At 36.9% G+C, this 26,100-nt stretch overlaps 1 protein-coding gene across 7 annotated transcripts in view; it reads right to left on the bottom strand.

Moving 5' to 3' along the window:
* The window catches only part of Gadl1 (GAD like acidic amino acid decarboxylase 1), a 175,993-nt gene that overhangs the window by 64,946 nt on the left and 84,947 nt on the right, over positions 1-26,100 (bottom strand). For 5 of the 7 annotated variants that reach the window (XM_087182167.1, XM_021238736.2, XM_021238733.2 and 2 more), the window contains 3 exons: positions 19,083-19,282; positions 11,087-11,138; positions 1,962-2,051 (listed from right to left, as the gene is read on the bottom strand). In XM_087182167.1, coding sequence (XP_087038293.1) covers positions 1,962-2,051; positions 11,087-11,138; positions 19,083-19,282 — 342 coding nt within the window. The remainder of the gene's footprint in view (positions 1-1,961; positions 2,052-11,086; positions 11,139-19,082; positions 19,283-26,100) is intronic. The other 2 variants (XM_087182170.1, XM_087182169.1) reach the window with 1 other exon arrangement.

The following is a 26,100-nucleotide window of genomic DNA, read 5'->3' as shown; positions in this document are numbered from 1 at the left end:
CACACACACATACACACAGAAGGAAAAAATAAGAGGAAACTAAGAAGCCGAGGAACAGCGATAATGTTCATGCAGCACATATTTTTACTTATCAGAAGCAGTCATAACAATTAAAATTTTATAATATTAGACCAGTTCTAAATGGCACAAAAGTATTTCCAAAATGAAAGGATGGACAGTCATGGATAGTAAGCATAGGAAAATAAGTGTGGGAAAATGTTGGGGATAAAACTAATACCTGAATCCATGTTTAATTTCCACTTATGACGAAAATTATATGATATTTACTTTATATATTCATTCTCAATTTTAAATTTTCTATGAATGGGAAATAAAAGAAGAGTCAAAAATATCTCTAGATATAATGAAAATACCTAGTTATACTGATTCCTGTCTGTGAAACAGGACTGAGTCAATAAAACACAAAAGCACATTCTCTGTTGCTTAACAACCAAAAAGTGATTTCTAGCTTAGTGAGAAAGACGACGGCAACCACACCTTCCTCAACTTGAAGCAGTTCCTCTTCCTACCCCGCCAAGAAATGTCATCCTCATCCCATCAAAGTGGAGAATGTACCTGGAAACCTCACCATTACAATCTCACACTGTCTAGTTCCTGCTTTTTCTCATCAGTCATTTACCTTCCGAAATGTATTCTTAAGCACTTTCCTATTTGCATTGTGAGAAAAAAAAATCTAAGACGAATCCCAAGGATTACAATAACTGCCTGAAATGCATATTGAAGAGCTTGTCTAGGCCGGGGCACAGACTAAAACCACCCATCTTTCCCCATTTTTGCTATTTGATCTCAAGTTTGATAAGAGGTACAATATTTATATATTGGTCACTTAAGATACACAGTGCTCCCTCAGATTACAGCTCTCATCCCACTGCTGTTCTTTCACACCCCTGTGGTCTTCGATTCACATCTTCCCTCGTTGAGCCTCCAGGTCACCATGCTGTGGTTTCTCTCGGAATCTATGTCTTCACAATTCCTCGCCTGACTTGTATTTATTATTGAAGACTCAGCTCTGGTGTGTCACACACCGAGGTTCTTTCTCTCCATGTTCACTGAAAACAGGGTTTATCTCCACTTACCAGGTGATCATCTCTTTATTCATTGTCTCCCTAAGCATAAACTTCTGAAGGGCAAAGACCAAGTTGTTTGATGTTTGCCATCTCCAGGGCATAACACAGTGAGCACTCAGTAAATGGTTGTTGCTTTCTTTACTTTTTTTTTTTTTTGTCAAAAGGCAGGGACATTGACACCACTGTGCTTATTTCAGGAGTGCTAAGGAATTGCTTAAATGCAATGGCAGCAACCCATCCTGAGTGTTCATGCTACAGGTTATGGGCACATAACCCTCAAGGGGGATTTCCTAAGCTCGCTCTCAATATATGTGTTCATATAGCAGGCATAAGGGAAAGGCTGTGTTGACTAATACATTTTGTTCAGTGATCAGTTGAAACCCACTCCTGGCATCTTTTGGCTTTTCCTCTGAATATAAGATGCAGGCCTTTGTTGGTGAAGAGAGGGGAATGCTGCGCACTTAGAAAGGGTATCAGATTAAAATGCTTAACATTATTTCCAAGTGAGTTCTGAGAGATGCTCTAGCATAGCTGAAAGCAGTAGCTCTTCATCACACAAATTTATTCTGTGTCCTGTTACCAGATCACATTTTCTGCAGTACACTGGGAATCAGAACTTCTAATAAATTCTATAATTATCTTGCAAACAGCACAATAGCCTTGAATTTTTGTGTATGAATCAAGTGTGCAATTTTTCTGGATATAAACAATGTTTACAACTGTTCGGTATGTCATTATTTTCTAATATGGTAGGAGCCACCTCTCTACATCTTCAAGATGCCCTCACAAGTGCAGAATTATTTATGGGGTCAATAGACAAGGGGTATTGAGTTTATCCATCAAAAAGAAAAATAAAATTTACTCATTACTTACCAAATTAACTTTTTCCCAGAACTCTGGTCCTTCTTCCATCTCTCTGAGGCTTGGTGGAATGTACCAAAAGCAAATATTGGCATATTCAGGCTACAAATTAAGAGAATGTCATGTGAAAGTTGTTTCATTATCTGAAGACCTGTTTTGACTGCTATTAAACAAATACTCTCTAAACTCTTAATTAGTCTTTTAAAGATTTATCCTGTGATAGCAAATCAAAATTTTATAGATCAGACATCCATTCTGCCTAATTTCTGATTACAGCCTACTGGAAAAAAAAAATTTTTCTCCACTGTTTGCATCTGGAGGATTCTCTTCTTTGTAGGTAAGGAATGAAAAGGGGCCCAGGGATGTAGCTCAGTGGTGCTGCACCTGCCAGGCAAGCACAAGGTCCTGAGTTCAATCCCCAGTACCAGAAAAAAAATAGATAAGGGATGAGCCTAAATCAAGATACAACAAAAGTTGAGGCTGATTCAAGGCAGTGCTGATGTCCAGTTAACTGTCTATCTGGCAGTTAATGCCAGATGTACATACACTCAGTGATACCTTGCTTCCTCCCTTCTCCAATCTCATCCTTAAAATAGTTCTTCCAAGGGCCGGGGATTTAGCTCAGTAGTTTTGCTGCCTGCTGCGCAAGCACAAGGACCCAAGTTGGATCCCCGGTACCAAAAAAAAAAAAAAAAAGATAGTTCTTCCAATAATTCTTCTTTTGCTTTAGGCAGCCAAGGTTGGCCTCTATTACCAGGTACCCCTGACAAGTGCGAAAGTCCCAACTGATGTGATAAGAGCAAGACATACTCAGGCTTTACTAGCTATCACTGCTATGACCCTAGCCAATTCTGCTTTGGAAAAAAAAATGACTCTTGGCTCTGACTCTTGGCTCTCAGACATCAGTACGAATGTAAATCAACTAAACGCCTGTTCAAACTATAGACTCTCAGAGTCTGATTAAGCTCATCATAGAAAAGTTTCAAGGATTAGCATTTTATGAAGCACATCAGGTGATTGTGAAGTGGGTAGTGCATGGCTTGAGAAACTGTGATCTAAACTAGGCCTTAGCCCATCATCTTCCTCACTAACCTAATTTTCTTTCAGACATGACTTGGTTAGACATGGGATAACATTCTAGAAAAGGCTTTAGCCCAGCAGTGATCACATAGACAGGCTTTCTCCCCAATGAACAACAACACAAGGAGTGCCATGCCAAAGGCAATCACAAAACCTTTGATCGGGACAAGTCAATGACCAAATAATTTGGAACATTACATTAGGAATTCACAAATGAGACAAATGGAATTTGATCTAGGAAAGATTATGAGTCATACTGCCTTCTCCATTTATGCTTAGTACTGATAGTAGTATTTGAAATGACTTTCATTTTTCCAACACAAATGCCATTTGTAGACAATAACTAATGTTACAGTAGTTCTCAGTAACCATAACAATTGTGCTTCAGTGTCATGTAAAGTTTCAAGTATTTTAGAAAGTGGAAACACCTAACACCTCATATTTTAAGATCAAGACTGGTCAATGATTAGAATGAATAATCGATAATGCAAAATAGGAAGAAAAGGTCCAAAGGGGTAGGGGTAGTGGGAGGGGCAGGGGAAAGGAAAAAAGGGAAAGGAAAAATGATGAGAAATGGAAAAACCAGAAATAAAGTCTTTGTAAATAGGGAAGGGTGGAGGGCATGAAGGGAGGGCTAGGAATGGGGAAAAAATAAGAACCAAGATGCATCATGTAAAGGTACAAGTTCCCAATGAGAAATGTAAATATGTTGTATACCTAAAATGTATCAATAAAAGAATTTAAGAAAAGAAAAAAAGATCAAGACTGGTATTATACAGAGTTTTGGTTTTAGTGGATTTTATATCATAAGTGAATACCCATGAATATTTCCAGCTCAACAAGATAAATTCTTGATCTGATCAACCTTTTGTCTTTGAAATTTTAACAATGTTATTAGATTTGACAAAAAAAGTGAACTACAAATCTTTGAAATACAGAGTAGTTAAATTGAAGTACTAGGTGATTTAACTCAAATTCCACATTTATTGTGAGGCTACAATGGTTTTTACAAATCTGCACAATTTACATTTAGATTTCTGATTTATTACTGCTTTTAGTTTTCTAGGATAGAATGTATTGGTTTTATAAATTTTTTGTCCATTTAACGTGAGTTAAGTCTTTTGAAATAAAGTATGATTAATTAGAAAAATGAAAAACACAGCTAATTATCACTCAATTTTAGGAATTCAACTTTATATCAAAAAGAATTTTTTTCCAGATAATATTTTTGTCAGTTATAAATTTATTGCCTCTCAGCTCCAAATCTACCTTTTCTTGGCATCCTGCAAAATGAATGGACTCTAAATATTTCTCCCCTCTTCTTCTGTTCTAATCTTGCACTTTGTTTTCAGAAGGTGCTAGTGGAACCCTGGAGACGGAAGGCCGCTTCTCCTGGCCTGCTGAGCACACTCCACAGACCTCTTTCAGAATCTGTGGGTCCTTTCAGCAGCAAATGGTCCTCACAGCGCCCCACCACCCATGAGTAATGTTTCCTACATATTCCTCCTAGGTGGTTCTATAGAGAGTGACATCGGCCAGGCAGCTTGTCTCACAGGAATCCTCTGAAGTCCTTGTTGGTAGCCTGTCACTAATGCCAAACTGTGGCCTCTCCCCACGGATAGCCTTACTGGGCACTTCAAAGGGTAGATTTTAGAGAGTCTTAGCAAGGGGACCACTCAGTAAGTTTCTTTGCCATCAGAGAGCCACTCTTTCCCAAGAGGTCTGCATCTCAGTCCTCGGTGGGGGTATCCTCTCTGTTGGGGACACTGTCTCAGTTCAGGGGTAGTGCTGCTCTCTATGTCAGCTACTCCTGTATACTGTGTGCTTAGTGTTATCTTTCTTTACTGTAGGGCAATGCCTCGGGATTCTAATTATCTATATACAAATTGATAATAAAATTATAATTTCTTAAATGTTTTTGATCACACCTCATATCTCTCTTACTTCAAATCACTAGGCAGCTTTTTTTCCTTTCTGAATGGACTCTGATTAATACATCATCAAATTTCATGTTCATTTTCATTGACATAAGAATATTACAAAACTCACAGCAGCTGTATCTACTATGATAGACTCTAATTTTACTAGTTAGGACCCAGATTTTTTATTTCCCTTAGTAAGTTTGTTTAGACATTTTGGGTAGTGACATATCTGTGATTCCTTTTGCCCAAACATGCTCTTTAGAATGGCATGGCTTCTGTACTTAGGACTTTTGAAATTTTGTAAAGCTCTTCTGACATTTTATTTCATTAGAAGGAGTTTGATGATTCATTTGGCAGAATACCTTCAATTTAGTCATTCCCAAAAGTATTAAAAGTTGAAAAAATGTTTTTGAGTGTTCACAAAGAACATAGTTGAGTTTTTCCTGTTTCTTTTGCTCTGTAGCTTGTATTTTACATAGTGACTTGCTTCAAGAGACTTCAAAGCACTAATGTGTATTTTCAGAGAAGAATCATCTCCATGACATTTAATTTTAATTCCCTTCATATATGAAAGTGTGATGTCATGGGTGTTTTAGGAACATACATAGTGTATGTTCTTGAGGAACATAAAACTGAGACGGCACAGAAAGGTATACAAGTGTGGAGCAAAGAGTACAAAATATGTGTACCAAAACATATTTTGTCATAATTTCACTGTACCTTTAAAGAAAGGGTGGACACATTTTATCTTGATCTCAAAACAGAAACAAAATAGATATATTCCAACGTGATTAGATATCAATTCCAGAAAGAATTACTGAATAAATGATATGGGATCACTTGGGAAATAAATTAGTAGTCACAAAGAGATAAAAGTTCAATTTTGTAAAACTAGGTCATATTTTAAAAAGTCATTTTCTTTGCTTGTGGTATTATTAGATCAGAATAATAATGATAAAAATTAAAGCTAGCATTATACATTTTAATAAGTATAAATGCAGACTCTAGCATATAGTTTCAAATAATCAATTATGCAAATACAGAATGAAGGAAAAGCTGGCATGGTAGATTTTAATAGGCTTTGAACCCCAAGGTATTAATATAAGATTGGAGTATTGGGAAATTTCAAGCAAATACCAGGTAGCATAAAAAGCCCAAAGTTTATAATAACAAGGAAATGAGTTTGAATTCTAAATTCACCAATGCTTTACCTGGAGGAGTATAAAATTTTCTAGGTTTCAACTTCCTAAACTATAATATGAAGGTAGAATAAGACTGTCTTCATGACAGGGTAGGTAGATGAATAAAAATATAATTTATTCCAGTATACAGCACCACAGCTGGGCTACAGGAGGTGCTCTATTAGGTTAGTGATTATCACTTTGGGCTATTACTAGTGGAAAGAAATGTCATTTTCAAGCGGAGGAATAATGTTATTAAAACTGTACTAGTTGAGATATACCACTATGTTAACTTCTTTATATCATATTTGAAGGGGAACAATAAAATTTGTAGAGTATCCAAAGAGGCCAATCAAACTGTTCAATTTAATAAGCCGAATTTTCTATGTTATAGATATTGGACAAAACATCTGGAAGAGCAAATGACTCACACTATATACTTACCTTCAGAAACTAGTAAGGGAGCTAGGTAATGCAGTTCAACTGCAATGGCATGGGCACTATAAGAGGAGAGATTTCATAATCAGAGAAATATTTTTGGCAAAGGAACAGTGCACATGTAGAAGCCTGTAGATTCAAGGGAGTGGCAAATAGCTGGAAAGAGTAGAGGACAGGGTTTAATGAAGAGAGGTGAAGCTGGAAAAGGAGGTAGAGTCATTTCAGAAAGGCTTCCTCATACATCACATTGGGGAGTTTGGTCTGGATTTAAGAGGCAATGTGCTGTCACTGCAGAGTTTTATCTTAGGGAACAGACTTCATTTTGGAAAATCCACTCAAGCTGCAGTGTGGAAGATGGGCTGGAGAGATCTAAGATGGCAAGTGGAAGTCAGGTTAAGAGACAGTATCAACATGAGGAATGATGGGGCCCTGAACCAAGACAGTAGACTAAGTACCCAAGATATATAAGGGAAAAGAAAAGAGAGAAAGTGAGAAATGACATCAAGTTTTGTCTGCATGGATCATAATTCTAGTGGCCAAAAGAAGAATGTAGCTTTAGTCAAGAAAGATGGCTGCACTTCATCTTTCAAAATGTCCAATTTAGGGGCCAGGGATGTAACTCAGTGGCGCCGCACCTGCCTGGCAAGTGAAAGGTCCTGAGTTCGATCCCCAGTACTGCACATAGACAAAATAATAATAAATAAATAAAAAGAAATGCCAAACTTGAGGTGCCTGTGCAGTCTAGGTGAAAATTTCAGGACATAATCTTATGCAAAGAAAGAGAATTTAGGAGACAAGTCAAGGATGGAGACAGATATTAAGCCTATGTACAGCAAAATTCAAGATATCAATTGAACAGAGAGACTAGTGGGGGAGAATAAAGGACCAAAGGACCAAAGATAAGAAGGGAGGTGAATATTTAAATGAGAATCCAGATGAAGAGGCCTTCTTATAGAGCCTGAGAAGAAAAAGTCAAATGAAAAGGAGAGAAACTGGGAAAGAAGGTAAAAAAATCAAGACATATGAGGAAACCCTTCATGGAATGACTCTATCTCCATTTCCAGCTTTACCTCTCTCAATTAAGCCTCGTCCTCTATTCACTCCAGCTCTTTGGCATCCCTCTGAATACACTGACTCCCATGTGTGTTACTATCCCTTTGCCAAGAAACCACAGTAGGAGAGAATCGGAAGGTTAAAGTTAAAAACAAAGAAAAATGCTACAGAAGTACAAGAAAAAGATTAAACACTGTGTGTTGCTGTGTAAGATAAATCACATCATGCTGGGTACACATTAGTGAGGTTGAATAACTACTAGAATATGAATAATCAGAGCTATCTGGAAGAGGGATGAACTAGTGACCTCTCTGCAACACACAGTGTTTAAGTAGAGGCTAATGCCTATTAGAGGTGCTGTCGGGAGAGGTTTCCTGCAATGGACAGTGGGTCAATTAGATATCCTTAAAGACCCTTTATTATTCTGAAATCTATGAGACCTAAATAACTCCTCCTAATGTAGAAGCCAGGAAAAGCAAAACAGAAAACTGAATAATTAAGACCTTTTCAAGATATCAAAATGAAATATGTGAATGATAGTGTAGAAATGAATATGCCTCTAGGAAAACATCTATTAGATCTGAGATCCAACACAGAGAAAAATAGAGTTACAAATTTCAGAAGACTATGAATAATGCAGAATTTATTTGAAAGGATAACTTTCAATCATCTTCAAGAAGATATGAATTATTTTCACTGTTTTCAGGAAAAGATATTCAAGTACTGCGTACTCTGTTTTGTTATGCTCATTTACTATTTTCAGTGTTCCACTTAGCATTCTTACTGCTATCTTCTTGACAACTCCTCATTTTTGTGCTCTTCTCCTCTTCTTCATCACCTTAACACTTATATGTGAAATTCAAGGTCTGATTCTACTCTATTTTTTGACACAAAATAAAGAGGAAAATAAGTAGATTGCATACAAAAATCCTTATACCAAGGGCTCCAGGTGTAGCTCAGTGATAAAGTGAGCTATGCATATGCAAGGCCCTGAAGTCCATTCTTAGCATCAAAAGCACAAAGAAAAACAGCAACAACTGAGAAAACCCTTCTTGTAGAAGTTGGGGTTGTTTTTTTCTTGTTTTTGGGGGGGGTTTTTGTTACCAGGAATCTAACTCGGGCTTGTAGAAGTTTTGAAAGGTAATTTAGGAAGCCAACTTTACTGCCTAAGGACCAACTGGCTCACACAGAAAAAAAATATCCAGGGCCACAAGGCTACCTAAGGATTAAAATTCACCTTTACCTTCATCATGAGGATATGAAGGTAATTTCCTAAATATGATGGGAAAGGGCTCCTTTCTAAGTTTTCTAAGAATAGAAACTTTAGGAAGAATATATTAAAAACCATTTTAAATATGCACCTTATTTCTCATCATGTTTTTCTTTCATTGCTATCAAAGACTGTATATTTCCAAGATAAACAGTACTTTCCATAAGCATACCGGTCCCACTGCCAGAGAAAATATGGCAACTCAAATTTGAGAATATAAAGCAGATAACTCAACTCAAGAAATTGAAAAGTGAGTCAAACTCAACTTAAGCAAATCATATAACTTGTTTCTTCCTTCCAGACTTAGATACACACTTCTAAATTCTGCAGACTTGTTCTTACAGTTATAATGTCATTATTGTGGCTAATGAAATTGCCAATAATTCTATGATAGCCTCTCAGCCATTTCATATTCAAAGTTCTCTAACTGTTCCCCAAACTTTTTACAGTTAATTTGTTCAAAGTAGGATCCCAACAGTCTAAATGCTGCATTTGGTTGTGAGGGAGCCTTAGCCTCTTTGAACCTAAAGCAATTACCACAACTCACTCTTTTATGTTTACACTACTGGCCTATTGAAGAAATTAGGTCACCTGTCCAGTAGAATGTCCCACATTCTAAATTTGTCTTCTTGGTTCTTTGCGGTGTATAAAAATATATAAAAAGTCATTTATATATCAACTTTGCAAGCTCCTTTATCTCTCTGGTTTTTAGGAACTTTGAAATTTTAGGGCCTTCTAATCGGATGGCTCCTTTGTGAACAGTGGTGGAAGCTGTGCTCTGGATTCTCTAAGCTGCATCTCTCAAGCTAGCTGAGGACTCTCCTCATGTCTCACCTGGGCTACTGCAACAATCTCCCAGTTTGCCTTATTTATTCTTTTCTTGTCTTCTCTCTACTACCAACTCCACATTTCTCTCTGCACGTGACATCCAACATGATCTTTTTAAATTGGAGTCAGAATCCATTCTTCTAAAACACCTCCAATGACTGCATTTAGAATAAAAGCCAAAGGTCTCAGCTTGAGCTACCTGACCCTTCTGATCTCGTCTCTTCTCACCTCTCCAACCCCATCACCTACTATACCCATCAAGCACAGAGAGCTCTTTTCAACTTTAAGCCTTTGGGATTGTTTACTGATTCTGTCTAGAACGGCTTTCCTTCTGACGTCTGAATGGCTTGATGTTTCTCATCATTCAAGCCTCAGATCAAAAATAAGCTTAAGAGCTCCTACCCTTACTACTCCAACTGGGCACAGCATCCTGCCTGAAGCCCCATTTCAAGATCTTACTCTATTTAATTCTATCATGAACTTGCCATGTTGATACATGTTTTACTGGGTACTACATTATCTCTCATGAACCTATTTGCTTGCTTAAGACATCTTACTACCCATTTCTTTTGTATAGTTTGCTTGCTTATTGTCTTTTACTTTCCATTTTTAAGTACCTGAGAGAAGGAGCTTTTCCTATCTTGTACCTCTAGTGCCTGGCACACAGTAATTGCTGACTGTATCTTGCTGAATAAAGGGTTACCAAAAATTAGCTGGAATTTTTATATATAGCAAATTTCCTAAATTGTCATCTTTAGGTGATCTTATACTTGTTTATGCTGTAACAAGATCTAAGATAACCTTATACTTTCTATTTCTTAAAAATCAGAAGTAATATCCTACAGTTCTTAGCCATATATTTTAGAATAAATGTATGTTTGTAACCATCTTATTTCTTATATATAGCAAACAATCTAACAAGACCAACAACAAAATGGCTGATTTCCCCACTGCTTCAAAGCTAATATGCCCTCATTATTTTATAACAAGAGAAAAGTGTATGCTTTATTGTACATTCCCTTAATTGATTTTTCATATGCAGGCATCTGTACAGCACAGTTGAATTTTTGTAGTACAATCATTATGCAATTTATATATCAAGATAGAGGTCATAATTTATTCAGCATTATCCCTAGTAATTATTATCGAGCATTTTAATTTTCAGTACTTAAAGGCAAGTATATTACCTGGGATCCAACAAAGGAAAAATGCTTGCTAATTGAGTAAATTAGCATAATGGACTGTATGAATTAAGCTAATGACTTAGTCTGCAACACAAAAACCAATGAAATATAACAGATTAGAAAATTACTACCTTCATCACCGTTGACTGGTAAAATCAGGAGCACAATCTCAATCACTTACTTCCATCAGTAACTTGAATCCGTCTCTCTTCTTGATCTCATCTACTAGGTACCTACAATTAAAAGTCACAATTACATTTATAATCTACAAATAAGGGAGACCACAAATAGGACTGATAACAAAACTGTTACTTCTGATGCAAGATAAGGCTTAGACATAAGATACAGGTAAGGGCAGAGTTAAGGGTTTAAGCTTACTGCAATCCTCTGGACCTCAACAAAACCAAAATACATATTTTTAATGAGATGATGGCTAGCTCAAATGTTAACATCAGCTTTTATCTCCAGTGTGAAAAAACAAATAAAGTAGATTGGGTGTATACCTCTGAATATATGGGTTTCATATCCATATTCTGGATGAGGATTTGCCACAGATACCTGAATCACCTTGCTGGCTTGGAGGAAAGAGTATTTTGTATGTAATCCTTACTTATAAGTTAAAATCAACATTATCTTCTCCAAGATAATCATTATGGTACAAGTGCAAATGAAAACAGTATTACTGAACCATGTTCCCTACATGATACTGGAAACAAATTTTAAGGAGTTTCAACAGCAGGTGTTAGTGAGAAACCTTTTAAAAATAATAATAATGTACTTACATCTTCTGATCAACCAAACAACTTTTCTGCAAGTCTACTAAGAAAAAATAATACAAAGGACAAAAAGATACATATTTTAAACCAGAGTATAAATATGCATATGCAGATATTTTGTATATGTGTGTATAAAGCTCTGTGTGTATATGTGTGTGTTTTGTACACAAAATAACCAGAAACAAGATTAGTATCCAAAAATTGTACGATAGCAAATTAAAATGTTCTATAGTAACCCAATATGATATGGTACAGCTATTAAAATGAGTAGATTATATCTACTTCAATTAATCCACAGGGATGCTTATGATGTATTAGAGATAAAACAGAGGTACTGAGAAATGTGGATAATTTGATTCCCTTTTAAGAAATCATTAGAAAGAAAAACCAATCTCTATCTGTGTGCAGACATGAGCACAGAGAAAAATATGAAGAATTATATCATAAATAGTTAAGGTTTGCTTATCAGATGGAGAGAGGAGGAGGGTGGAATGGGATTAGGGATCATTAACTCTCTTCCTATGCTTCTTTGCCATCTTTTATAGGCACAGTTACTATGTAATTTTTAAAAAGGAACTTGAATGAAAAATGTAAATCTCAAAACAAAACAGGCCTACTCAATCTCTACCTATATGAGAAACGTGCTATGAACCATCGTTTTTTCTCCTCTTCTGGGGTACTAAGGTACAGGCAATCAAAAGTGACAAAGTGACTTTATCCTGAGGAGGTGGACCCTAACCCTCAACATCCTGGCTCTCTGAAAACTGCCCTGCCCCTCCAGAAACCTTGGAAATGACTCTAGGTTATGAGATGCTAATTGTGCATGCGCATAATCATCACTATGACAGTAGGCTTATTCCTCTGTCTCTCTGAGTCTGCCTCAGTTTCCTCATCCTTGTAATGGAGATGAGAATACAAGTCAGTAAAATCCTCCCCTAACAAATCATGACTATGGAAAACTCACACACACTATCTCTGGTCTCATTTAAAATATTCTTATCAAACAGGCTAAAGCTATATCAGGGCCAAAGACATCCTCAAATGAATCTGGATTATTTCAGTTAAAACTGCTTTTTGCTATCCATGTAGACATGGGCCTTGTGATGAAGTTAATGTTCCCACTGCAATCAGCATCAGAGCCTGTGAAGCCCAGTGTCACACTGCAGTAGTGTTGAAGGTAGAGGTTACTTGGGGAAAGAACTGCTGCTATTACAAAGATAACAATGTCTAACACCAGAATTCCCAAATTATGCTTCACAGTACACCATGTTAATAAGTTTTACACAGAAAAACGTTCCACTAGCAAATAAGTGTTGAGCATTGCTGGGCATACCAATTTGACTGTTTTTGTCTACAGTTGCAAGTATGCTTGGTTTAATTCATGAGGCCATTTATGGAGCTGATTAGATGACTCAAAAATGTCACCAGGAGCCAGGCATTGCCTGCCATTTCAGGTGGCCATGCAGAGATTAATGAGGTCCCTTCCTGTATTCACAGGAATAACTACCACAACTGCTTGTGTTACTTCCTTACCCAAATAGTGTTCCCAAAAGGAATAGAAGGGACAAGGGTAAAAGCACTTTCTCTTCATCATACACCTCTCTTTATTCAGTTAAACATAATTTCTCCAAAAGTCTTTAAATAACTCTTCCTGTATCTTATTGATCGAGTCATATACCAAACCCTAAACTAATTACTGGCAAAAGGGGATTGGTTACACCAATGTTCCTAGCTGGATCATTACTACTTAAATAAAACCAAGAGTTTACTGGCAAGGAAAAACATAAAGTGGTTGTTGGGAGGCAATCAACAGTATCTGCCTACTGGTGAAAGCACAGTTAAAAACATTTCTATGTTACAGGCCCTCTCAGAGTCTTTAATATCCTGATGAGCATTTTGAATTTCCAAGAGAAGAATAATACAGTAGTTAACATTTCCTGATTATACTTGACCATGGAAACATTTTTAAAAAGATCACCTATTGAGATCTTCTGAGCATAGCTCAGAAATACTAGTTTAGAAGTACCTGTACAGAGAACTCTATTCTCCTGTAATGTTTAAATGAAATTGAAATGAGTTGTTAGGGGAGAATTCAAATAAGTTTGCTGTCATAGCTGTCTACATTCATAGGGATAATTCATTCTTCATAACTTTGTTCAATATATGGAAAAAGTCTAAAATTAAAATACATTAAAAAAACTATGTACATTCAGTTTTAGGGTATATACAAAATCCATAAACTACTGTGAAAAGCAAGTGAGTATGTAGACTTAAAAAGAAACAATAATGTCATTAGGCTTATCTTTGTCATTTTCACTAAGCTTGGCATAAAAGAGAGGGAAGCAAAAATACATATTAGCAACAGTTTTCACCAATCATAAAAAGGGTGAAAGCTTGTATTAATATTCTGACTGGATTCTGAAATATATATTAATAACCTTGCTTCAAAACAATTCTTCTTCCTTTACATACAATGTTACAGACTCTAAATTCCTCAAGTTGTTACATAAGTCTATTTAATTTTTTAATTTCACTTGTCCTTGTTGCAAGATATTATTTCATTACTGGAAATATTGCCCCAGTCTCTTATTCAACCCACCAGGCACTTCCTGAACCATCTGTGGACCATGTTTCTCTACCAGTCTCATCTTCCTCATTGAAATTTATTCTGATGGATGCACAGAGCCTCCCAGAACTCTTCAGATTTTTTCCATCTGCTTCCTGTATGCTCTGCTCATATCAGAACACAGCCCATGGATGGTGTGATTCATCTCAGACACCCAGATACTCTATTCTCCTGCAACTGTGATTTGTAAGAAATCACCAATTTAAAGAAAAAGTTGAACACACTGACCCTTCTAGACTCTGTCTTTCCCACTGCCTAGAAAAATACACTAGCAAAAAAATGCCATTGTGTAACTGCTCACCTGTTCCAGACTGATAGCAATAAATCCTGCAGAATGCATGCAAGTCTATAAAATAAATTCCACCTGAGAGATTGCAGAGATTGTGTGTCAAGAGAATAGATAAAGGATATGCGGGGGACTGAATAAAGTGGCAGAATGGGAGTTTCTGAGCTGTTTGTTGGTGAAAAGACTCACACATATGACTCTTTGAGGCTTGCTTTAAAAATTACTACTTAGTAAATATCTGTTTAACCTGAGTGCCACAGCAAAGGCTTAGCAGGTGCCCTCTGGAACAGGTAGTCCTGGATATTGTAAAGCACTGCCAGTTTTTTCTAGGCAGAGATCAGAGATGCACATTCACCTGCTTGGTGACAATAGAGGTTTTCTTAAGGCTGAACCCTCTGGATTTCAATTATGCTTAATAATCACATATTACTTTAGGCTCTCAATATCACTGATTTTCCAAAAGCCAATGGAAAAAGCAATTGATTCATTAATGTGTTTTTGAGAGAAATGTGTTCTTCTCAATTGGAATGACAGGGTCAAATGGAAATTCATGAAATCCTTAGAGGTTTTCTACGCACTATTTTCCCCTTATTTATAGAGTTTTGGCAACATACAAAATCAGAAGCATTGTCTTCTTAGAAATATATACTCTTACTCTCCCTGGGGAAGATGGGGAGAGCCATGTGATCAGGACAGTGATCACTGTGTATCAAAATCTGGCCCTTACATCTTAAGGTCAATACGCAAATTTAAAAATTAACCTCCATGTATTTTCAGGAGCATGGAAAATTGCTTCTATAAAGTTAGTGCAATTCTTACTGTAATAGAACAGGTAGGAAAGAGTTGCATAGTTTTTCCAGTATTTAGGAGATCTGACCTAGGACCTAGAGAAATAGGTATTATAGCTACAGCAGGGTGCAGATAACAGATGAGCACCCAACATAGTGACATCATCATCATGTGCAGCTTTACTGTCTTGTTATCTACTGAGGGAAATTATTCTTCTTGGAAATAAAACAAAGTAACTCTGATGAAAAATTACGCCTGGTAGAGTGTTCTGACTATGGAGAAAAAATATCTTAGTCAACTCTGAAGCAAATTCCCATGGGACAGTAGGCTTGAGGGCAAATAGCATTTTCATTCTAATCCTTCAGTGTTTGAAATAATTATACCCATAATTCCCATAATCAGTGGTGTTCTGAGAGCCAGTTTCTAGTGGCTGAGGACAGCCCACTGCTAAATATTTCAGGATTTTGCACACCACCACTGTTGGTAACTTTCGGTTTGCCATAATGGGAATATTTACACCATGAAAACTGGCAGAAACTACCAAGGGGAGCTTTTTTGTTTTCCTCCTGAGAGTCAGTGCACCAGCACACCACTGCTCACAGGTTCAAGCAAACAGAACAGACTACAGAATTGAGATAATATTCTCTTTCTTTCCTAAAACCGCAGGACTGCAAATTAACCAGTAAAAATTAAAAAATAAGTTCATGAAACAGAAGTCCTTCTGTTGCTAGTTTACCATGTTTCTTCATCCTAGAGAAACTCTCTCCGAGTTTATCACTTCATATTCTTTACAAGTGACATGAATGAAAGGACTCTGTCCTTTTCCTTGGCCTTGGGGGTGGGAGAAGAGGATGACTTTTGTCAACCACATGAATTGTCAAACTACTAGATATCAAGAGTGAGTAAAGGGGCCAGGGATTTAGCTCAGTGGTGCCGTGCCTGCCTCACAAGTGCAAGGTTCTGAGTTCGATCTCTGGTACCGCAAAAAAAAACAAAAGTGAGTAAAGGGAAATCAGAAGAACTATTATGAATAATGGCATGATGAAAGAGAAAGGACTCTTTTTCAAATATTTAAATATAGGTCACAAGAGTCTGCAGTGGTACTCACTGAAATGTTAATTCAATTCAACTTGACAAACATTTACAAACAATAAGTATTTGTTGAATTGAATTGAAATGTTAACATTTATCCTCCTGTGATATTTCTCTGCAAAAATTAGAAAATATCCTTAGACTATAAACTAAATTCTATCCTGAGATGAATGTTAACTTCATAATAAATATGATCATCAAATATTTATATCTAGCCTTATTTCAAGACACCTGTCATTGAATTACTTAGCAGCTTAGACAAAATAATACAGAGACAACCATATTTAAATAGTACAAGAAAATAAAAAGCAGGAAAGAGATTCCTGATATTTATTTTAATTTAATGGGCAACTATGAATATTTATGGTACACAGTTTCATTTTTTCAGTACTTGGTAGTAGTTACTTCTAATAGAGGCACTTTAACCTTTGTGGTAAAGGCACATTCCTCATCTGGTTTCTGAACATCCTCTATAGGAGTTGACATTCTCCCAGTGCCAAGCGAGGACATGTGACTTGGCATAACCAATGCATGTATCACATTACCCTGGCAAACAATGGTTCTGAGAAAGACATTTCCCTCACTCATTAATAATTAAACTTTCCTTGAGATTGTTATAAGAGGGCCACATTTTCCTTTTGACTTTGAACTTGAACCTGGAATAATAAAGATATGACTCCTGACACCTACCTTTCTACATGGGAAGAAATTTAACATGAAAAAAAATTGCTGAATGATACAGGAAGACTGAAGTTTGATGATATTCTTTAAGCCCCATAAGATATTTCAGGATTCATCACTACACAATTCATACAAGTAACACGGGGTAATAAATTGCTTTTCTTCATTTTTGATAGCATGGTTAAGGTTTCTGTTGCTTACCACCAAAGAACCCTGACATAATATTCACAGATATTGAAACTACTTCTTAAAGTATAATTACCAGAATTGCTGATTTTTAGAAGTCTTCTGAAAGAAACAAAGCCATGTCTTTAACTGTGTATTCTGGGTTTGGCCATATTATTTGCTTTGACTAAAGGAAAGTCACTAGATATAATGCAGTCCAGAGTTAAAGTGGACTTGCCTTTTGGGCTTCTGTCATGGTCATCACAAAAATGTGCCCCAGCTAGCCTGCTAGTCAAAAGAAGATGAAAAAAATGTGGAGAGTAGATTTCAATACCCTTGCTTCCTGAGTATGAGGTAAAACCCCACTACTCAAATTGCAGACCCCAGAGAATAAATAATTGTTGTTTCAAGACACTGGGTTTCAGCCATTTGGTTCCACAGAATATTCATTCTATTTTTCTGAGTAAGAAGAAGAAATTATTATAAATCTTTGGGAAGATATTTATGGTTTTTGCAAGTGATATGTGAACAAGGAGTGAAGAGGGAAAGACTATCCAAACCAGAGATCACAAACTCTGATGCCCATACTGGCCAAACAGGTAAGAAAATTATTATAACTCATATAATATGTAGTACATCTTGGGTATTGTTTTAATTGTTTTACATATATCAGTTCTCTTAATCGCCACAATAAATATTTGAAACAGTTGATATTATTACTATCTTACTGGGATAAAACTGAGGTACAGAGAAGTTAAGAAACTTGCCCAAGTCTCATAGCTTGTTAGTGATAAAACAAGGTTCTGAATCCAGTTCCTGTACCTCAATGCTAGATTTTAAATACATGCACACACAGGAGGAAGTGTCAGAGAGTGTGGTCCTCCATAGATTTAGGCATAATCAAGTTCAGCTAATTGATACAATGTAGAATTAAGAGCCATCTAAGAAATGCCAAAAATCCAGATTTGGGGGAAATACATTTCAAATATTTAAATATTTTATTAACACCATTAAGTTCAATCCTATGTAGGGTATAATCTACAAAACACATTCAAAGTTAAATTTGGTTGTGTCTCATTTATTTGCACCCACTGCTCTAAGTTTAGCAGCTGAGTCCTGTTCAGGTGACAAGTGTCTGACACCTGTATCTCAAGAGTTTTTCTAATGTTCTTGAAAGTTATGGCAAAAGCTTTGTTTGTAATGATAACAAAAGGCAAGGAAACACAATGCTTCCATATAATCTTCCTTTATCCTTTTACACTTTCCCCACATTTTCAAAAATCTGCTTTGTGAGTCTTTAAAGTCACACTGACATCTGAATTTTCTTACATCCAGAGATTTGGGACTGGTGCTCCCTTTGCCTGAACCATTCTTCCCTCCTCTTCAGTAGATCTCAGTTGACGATCTTCCTTCAAGACTCTGCCAATGTTCCTTAAGAACAAACTGAGGAACTTGCCTGAGTGCCCTTGGTGCACCAGGTACCTCTTTTACCAAAAAGGTGACTTGTTTGTATTTCATCTGCTTTCTCATCTGAAAATATCCATCAAGAGGCTAGGATCTTGGAGGGAATGTAGAAGTACAGCTCTATTCACAGTTCCTAACACATAGTAGGTATTAAAATGTTTGCTGCACGAGGGAAGGAATTCACAAGCAAAAAAAAATGTATGGAATCTTACCAAGGTTAATTGCATTTGGTTTATGTATTTTAGAACATACATAAGCACGCATGCGCATGCACGCGCGCGCGCACACACACACATACCTAGACAAAGCAAGAGCACGATTAACTCTTTCTTCAAGGCCTAATGTCCCCAGGGCCTTCCAGGTCATCCAGAATTTGAATGCATCTGGTCTCCTGCTACATTGGATAGACTTGTCTCCTGTATCATAGCTGACATCATAGAATTTGTCCTGCTGGAAGAGGTAAGATGCCTCAGCAGAGTAGCATTTCTTAAGAAGATCCTTTGAAAAAGAAGAAAACACATGATAAGACTGCTTATTATTTCACAATGCATTCAAATTTGAAAATATACACAAACAAAACCTGTAAGGTATCCCACTCCATGTGCAGTGAGCATGCCCAACTGTATGGCTGTCCCATGTTGGACACAATTAGTACCCTTTAACTTTAGGCAGAGATTACCCACTGTGCTTCCAAAAGATAAAAATTAAAACCCCCCAGAGTTGGCAATATTACAACACATCTTCACAATTTCACTGATGAGTGTGAAAACTGGAGAAGACCATATCTTCACTTCTGTGACATCAAGGTTGGTCAGTTTCTCCAGAGGAACTAACTCACCGAAAGCACCACAGTGAGGAAAAACCTGACATACGGTGCACATTTTATACAGTTTCATAGACAAAAACTAGGCTTTTTGGATTCATATCCACAATGAAAGACTAGATGTGACAATATCTTATGCATGAAACACCGGAGGAAAAAGGAGTGGAAGAGTTAAGAGCTAACAAGACCTCCTAGTCACAAAACACCAGCCAAAATCCTACAGTTCTTTTGTGTTTGTTTCACATTGGTTTTATTTGCAACCAAATTTCATTCACATTTACTGAGTGGTTACTTCTCACTAAGAAGTCAGTGACAATCTATTCAATCACCATTGCATGATGCTCACCTTGACCCCAAATCACTGGTTTAAGCCATGTTGCCTCAGTGGTATCAAGTGTCTGATAAGTCCAAAGGCCCTAACCTGTCGTTCACAGCCCTGGCAACCTCCTGAGCACCTTCATTCCTAGAAAATACTAATTAGAATCTTCTGCTCCCCCAGTGTTACCAATCTACTTAAAGTCCCTTAATCACTAGAACCTGTCCCATTTATGTCTTGCACCAGGTTGCATGATTTTTGTCTCTTTTATTATAATTTTTGACACATTCACTAAAATATACACAGCACATTTACACATGTTGAAGTTCACTAACATTTAATATAACCTTTTTTTATCTAGGCTTATCCTTCCATGGGGTTCATCTGAATATTTCTTGCCACTCTGTTTGCTTATTCGCCCATTCCATCCAGCTGATATTTAGCGGAATCTGTTGCCTTGCTGCTTGCTGTATTGTCCCCATTTAATGAGCAGTCATAATATATATTCTCTGCTCATGCGACCAAGCAGGTTCTTCAGGGAAGGAGTCATTCTCTATCCATTTCCACATTCATGGAGTTTAACACTATGCTAGCACAGAGTAACCCCACTGAGTTATTGGGACAATGACACCATGTCCCTAAAGCCATAATTCACTCCCATTCCCCTTACATACGGTATGAATAGAAAAAATAAAATATGTGAGCTTCTCAGTTAGAGCATCTTCCAAACTTTAAAGAATGCAAAACTTTCAGGGCTGTATAAGAAGTTATAAAGAAAACTCCCCAGTAGACACAGGGATCCTAGAGAATATTTCCTTTTTATGAGAGAATGCATCAAATATGGTCCACTTGACTAATATGCTTGCAGTTAAAAAATGAAAAGAAAATCTCAAATGAAAAGAACTCCAAATGAAAGACAAATTTCCCATTTTAACAGCAGTAATGTCTTTGGTGGACATTAATCTTGATCTAAATTATGTTTGATTACCAAAAGCCATGATTTTATATAATGTAAAATATTCTATAACAAATACAACAAGAAAGTCCAAAATTCCACTCATCCAGTATTCACAATAAATTGGGTATAAAATAATACTCAAAAGAATACTAGTAAGCCTACAGATGTAAGCCTAGAGATGGATATTCTCGTGGACATGAGGGAAAAACAGATTTCTCTGATCAGAAAATTAAGGTAGAAAAGGGCTCTTACTTTTAAACCTTCACTTTACTTTACCAGCAGCCTTTCAGCTGATCATAGCTACCACCACTCAGTCTCCCTACCTTTCATAGGTCAGAGAATTTTGTTATTGTTTCCATGGCAACTACATTCTAGTCATATATCACAACACTAACCAAAGGCCACTGCATATATTTTGGAGATAAAACGTGTACACCCATTGACAACACAGGTGCAACAAGATGTGCATTTGTATCAGATTATAAATTTACTTTCATCAAACATGAAAGAAATTTTTTTAAATCCCAAAAGTAAATGAACTTTGGACATGTCTCAAGGAAGTTTCAGGGGCTTACACTAGTGACTGAGATGGAGACCCACGCATTATCAAAAGACATACTGCATCATCATAGGAAAATGGAGAGGAGTCCTGAGAATGCATACCACAGAATGAGTGATCGTCCTACAGCAATGGCACAGTTAATTTTATCACATCAAAAAAATCCTCCTGCAATAGAAAAATTTCATAAAGAACTGGAGGCTTGGGATTTACTTTATCAAAAATAAATGGAAACTATCCCCCTAAAGTTCCTGCTTTGCATTTTAGTTTATATCCTCATATTAAAATGGATGGGATGTCCTTTAGTTTTAGAATACACATCAACTAAGACAAGAGGCTTGGATCTCCAGAGAAAACTACATTTTAGGATTAGTATAGTAAAAGTTAACATTTTTGAAAAAATTAATTACTTATTATTGTGCTGGCAGAAATAAAGACTATGTTTAACTTGCTCATCTTCATACCCTTAATCCTAGAAGGACAATAAATAGCAGTTATATGAATTCTAGCAAAAATACCCAGTGAGAATACCAATAGCTTTTATACAGTGATAATAATTCAGGCTGTTTTCAAGGATTAGTAGACATCATATTAGGCCTTGCCCAGTGGCAAGTAAAAGAAGCTTAAGCAAAAGGGGAATTTTCATAGACCTGGCTCACACATTTAGAACTCTAGTCATATGTAATCTTCAGACACAGCTGGATAAGGATTAAATGATATTCATCATTAAGAATCTGTCATTTCCTCTTGTTCTAATGTCTTCTGTATTGGCCTCACTTCCTAAGCAGAATTCTGGCAGGAAGCTTTGGAACTGGGGCTTCGAAGTGGGACCCGGGAACATGGAAAAAGACTCTGGAAAGAGAAAATGGAGACAATATAGCTTCCACTAGTGAAGGCATTGACAGAAACCCTGTCCTTGACTAAACTCTGGTCAAACTCCTCCAAGCCCTCCAGGTCTCTATTTTGGCCTGCATGTTAGTCAAGGCTCTACGGCCTAGCTGAGTCAGTTTAGAGAGAAGCACCCACCTGGATATCTTAGCACCCTTCATCTGACCAAATACTCATCCCTCCTCCTTGGTCTCTGATTGCCCCACCCTGCCCTCAGCAAGAATACTGTTAAGTCTGTTTAACCTGTCTTCTCCTTTTATTGCTAGGGTTTTCTTAGTATATTTTCATCCACTGACCCCTATCCTGCTTTTGTTTATAAATCTCCACGCTATCCATGGAATTCAGCCCAATTCCACACTGAAGTCTCTCCCCCACTGCAATAATACCTGAATAAATTCTCTTTTTACCACTTTAATGTCCAGCTCTGGTTCTCTTTAACCAAAAAGAAAGAGACTCTTGGCCTCTTAATGTCCGTCTCTTATCTGAACTTCTGCAGGGCAAATCTGGCAGGAAACTACAGTGATTGGCAAGGAAGTGCGTGAACCATAGCATGTAGGAGTCAGGCAAAGAAGAAGGTAAAGAATTAACTGTCGTGTAAAGAAAAACAGGCAAATGACAAGCATTCTACCTAAGTACAGAAACCCCAGCTAAGGTTTTCACCCTTTGTTCACAACATCCAAACTAACAGTAATAATAATAAACAGAACTAAAATTTATTGATCTCACACTATTTGTCAAGTACCATTTTGTATGAATTCATTTAAATCTCACAATAACCCACTGAGGTAAGTGCTATTATTTTGTCAACTCTACTGTAAATGTTTTGTGACATAATGAGGTTCAGTTGATTATCTAAGGTCATATAGCTACCAGATGGTAGGGCTAGATTTCAAACCAAGGCTGCTTGGATTCAGGGCCAGAACTCTTAATCTATTATGCTCAGCTGCATCAACGGACATGCAAACACATGAGGAGAGTACTTGTGACTGGTAGAATTTGAGGATATCATTAAAAACATATAATTGAGTCAGTAGGCTACATATATATTATCCTTGTCAAGAATAGCAAAGCACTAGGCCATAGCAGATTCAGTAGTCTCTTTCTCAAGAATCAATGACCAACAACATGGACAACTTAAGGTCAGCATTCCATATGCCACAAAGATTTCTTTATTGCTCCATTCTTTGCAAACAAAAGTTACCAACAATCTTCCCATTTAGCTTTTCCTGTATTTTGTCCCATGTCACTTTAATTACACACAAAAACTTTTCTGAATGACTTAGGAAATGGACATATTGATCATCTTTTTAGTAATTACTTCATTACAAAAGCATGTATTGAGGCCCTGTTCTATAATAAACACTATTATTCCAGGAGCCTGGGCATAGAGTCCCAATACAGTGCTCAGTGTTAAAGCTGATATTTGTTGACTGAATGTACAAAATCACATTTAGACTGCAGTAGAAGAAATGTTTGGCTGTAATCTAGAATGCAAAATTGAACATTGGAAAGGTTTATGCCCTAACATTATTTATTTATTTATTGAGCAAACATTTTGAGTGCCTTTGTACATGCCAAAAGCTATGCTAGGCATTGGTGACCAGATGGCACACAAGAAAGTCACTATCATTAAGAAGTTTCAGATGGGAACACCCTTCCCTTCCTTACATGTTACACAAGACTTTTTTGGGGAAAAAAATGTCAGCTCAGAGCTGAAAGATGAGGAGCAGCTGGATGGGAGAAGAGAGAAGAGAATTCATTCTGACTGGATCTAATTAATGAGGTAGCATGTAGCTAGAGAGAGCAGGACTTGAAAGGTAAAAAGTAGCCAAGTCACTAGGACTCTTAAATGTCATGAGAGGAATGATTTGTTATGAAATTTTCATAGGCACATGAGGATATTACAACTTATCCTTCTTATTGATCTGGCCGAATAAAGTGAGAATCAGCAGATGTGGAGCCTACATTTGATTTAATCACTTGGTGTCAGAGCTCAAAGAAAATCACTTAACATCCTAGGCTTCATTTTTCTCATTGACCTAATGGAAATGTTGATGCTTGTTCTACATACCATCCAAATCTTGTGAAAATCTAATGATCTAATGTTAATCAGGAACACTTTTCAGTCTTTGGCCAACATCCTACCGGCCATTCCTCTCTGGCATATCCCTGAGTCCTGACCACTCCCAGATGTTACCACCACTTCTTCCTTTGCTTACTCATCCCCAGGCAATCTGAAGAGTAGGATATCAGCTCTAAACTTCCTTATTATTTTAAAAAAATGATTGTTACAACCCTCACTCATCTTCCCCTTCTAGTGGCATATATTTGCCTGAGTGATAAAAGTGGGCCAAATTGGCAAACTGTATTAAGGGTGTTACAATAAATCTAAGAAGAACAGGAGGAGCTTCCCCTGGTGTTCTTCCTCCAAATGGGGCTGAGCCTCATCTTACTTAAGCTCCCATTCTTTATACCATTATTAGATACAAACCTAGATGCAGTAAGACACCAAAGTCATGTGGAAAGTAAAGATGGGCCAGGAAAGGAAAGTAGGATGAGAGGGAGGAAAGAAAAATTTTAAAACCAAGAATGAATGGACAATATGGAGATAGTATTCCAAGGTGAGACTTCAAATACTAAAATATAGGTCAGACTAAGGCATCTATTTACTTGGGTGTGTTTGCAGCCTACGAAAAACTAGCAGACAATCTGATGATGCTGATCCAATATTCAGAGCATCTTGTACCAGCACAACACCTTTAGAAATGTTTTTTTTTTTGTCTTGATAGGCATTGATAAACAAAGCAGGAAAGGAAAGTGGTACTATAACCCTCTACCTCCAATTCTTTATATGCATTTGTACCATGGCTATTGTCTTCCTTCATTCCTTCAGCATCACGCGTGTTCTTTCTTCCTGGCATTCAAATATATAGAACCAAACCAATACAGTATAAGTTCAGTGGTAGGAATGAGAACTGGCCATCGAAATTACTTGTGACATCACAATCACTGGAATTATCTTCACTCCCTGAGATCACTATTTCTTTGATCTGCTTTGTGTGGGTGTACTTATTTGACTAATTTTATTTCTCTTGTAGCAACTTTATTCCCTATCCAGTAAAAATTAAAATAATCTAGCATTGCATCCTACTTAGAGAAAAATATTATTATTTTTTAATAAATGGCCATGGTTTTTCTTCGAATTTGAGCCTAAATCTGAGTATTTATTTGCCTTCTCCTCTGAAACCTGAAAGCTGATTTCAGTTTGTGCATTAGCTGTTTCAATGTCTGTTGAAAGGCTGCATCTGACATACAAGCATTTACTGATCCTTTTTTGATCAATTTATTCATTTCCCTTCCCCATCTCTTTCAAGTATTTCCCAGTCACTGGTGTCATCCATAGATCATCCTCTATTTGTGTTTTCACTTAATTCTCCAGTTCTCAATGCTCTCCTTCCCCTCACTGCTTGCATTTTCTGGAAAATGTTAGGTATAGAAGTTTGCTGATACTTAACGATGCTTGTGCTTGTAGAGTCTGCCCCGCTCACTTCTGCATGCAATGACATATGTGAGCCTGCTGTCCTGCCATTTTTACATGTCCTTTTAAAACTTTATGTCAGTCTCCATTTCCTCAAAATACTTTGTGATGCTGTCAACTGCCTACAAACCAGATCAGGGTCTGTCTAATTCAAGCCTTTTTCAGGAAGTTTCTGGGCACTATGTGCTGGGTGTCTAACACGGTGTGGTCTTCTCTGTTTTGGTTCATTAACAT

Source organism: Heterocephalus glaber, unplaced genomic scaffold (assembly GCF_053883595.1).
Source record: "Heterocephalus glaber isolate CG9 unplaced genomic scaffold, H.glaber_assembly_v1.0 deba00001472, whole genome shotgun sequence".
NCBI classification, from domain to species: Eukaryota; Metazoa; Chordata; class Mammalia; order Rodentia; family Bathyergidae; genus Heterocephalus; species Heterocephalus glaber.
Note: the sequence above shows the minus strand (reverse complement) of the source record. Positions and strands in the feature narration are given on the sequence as shown.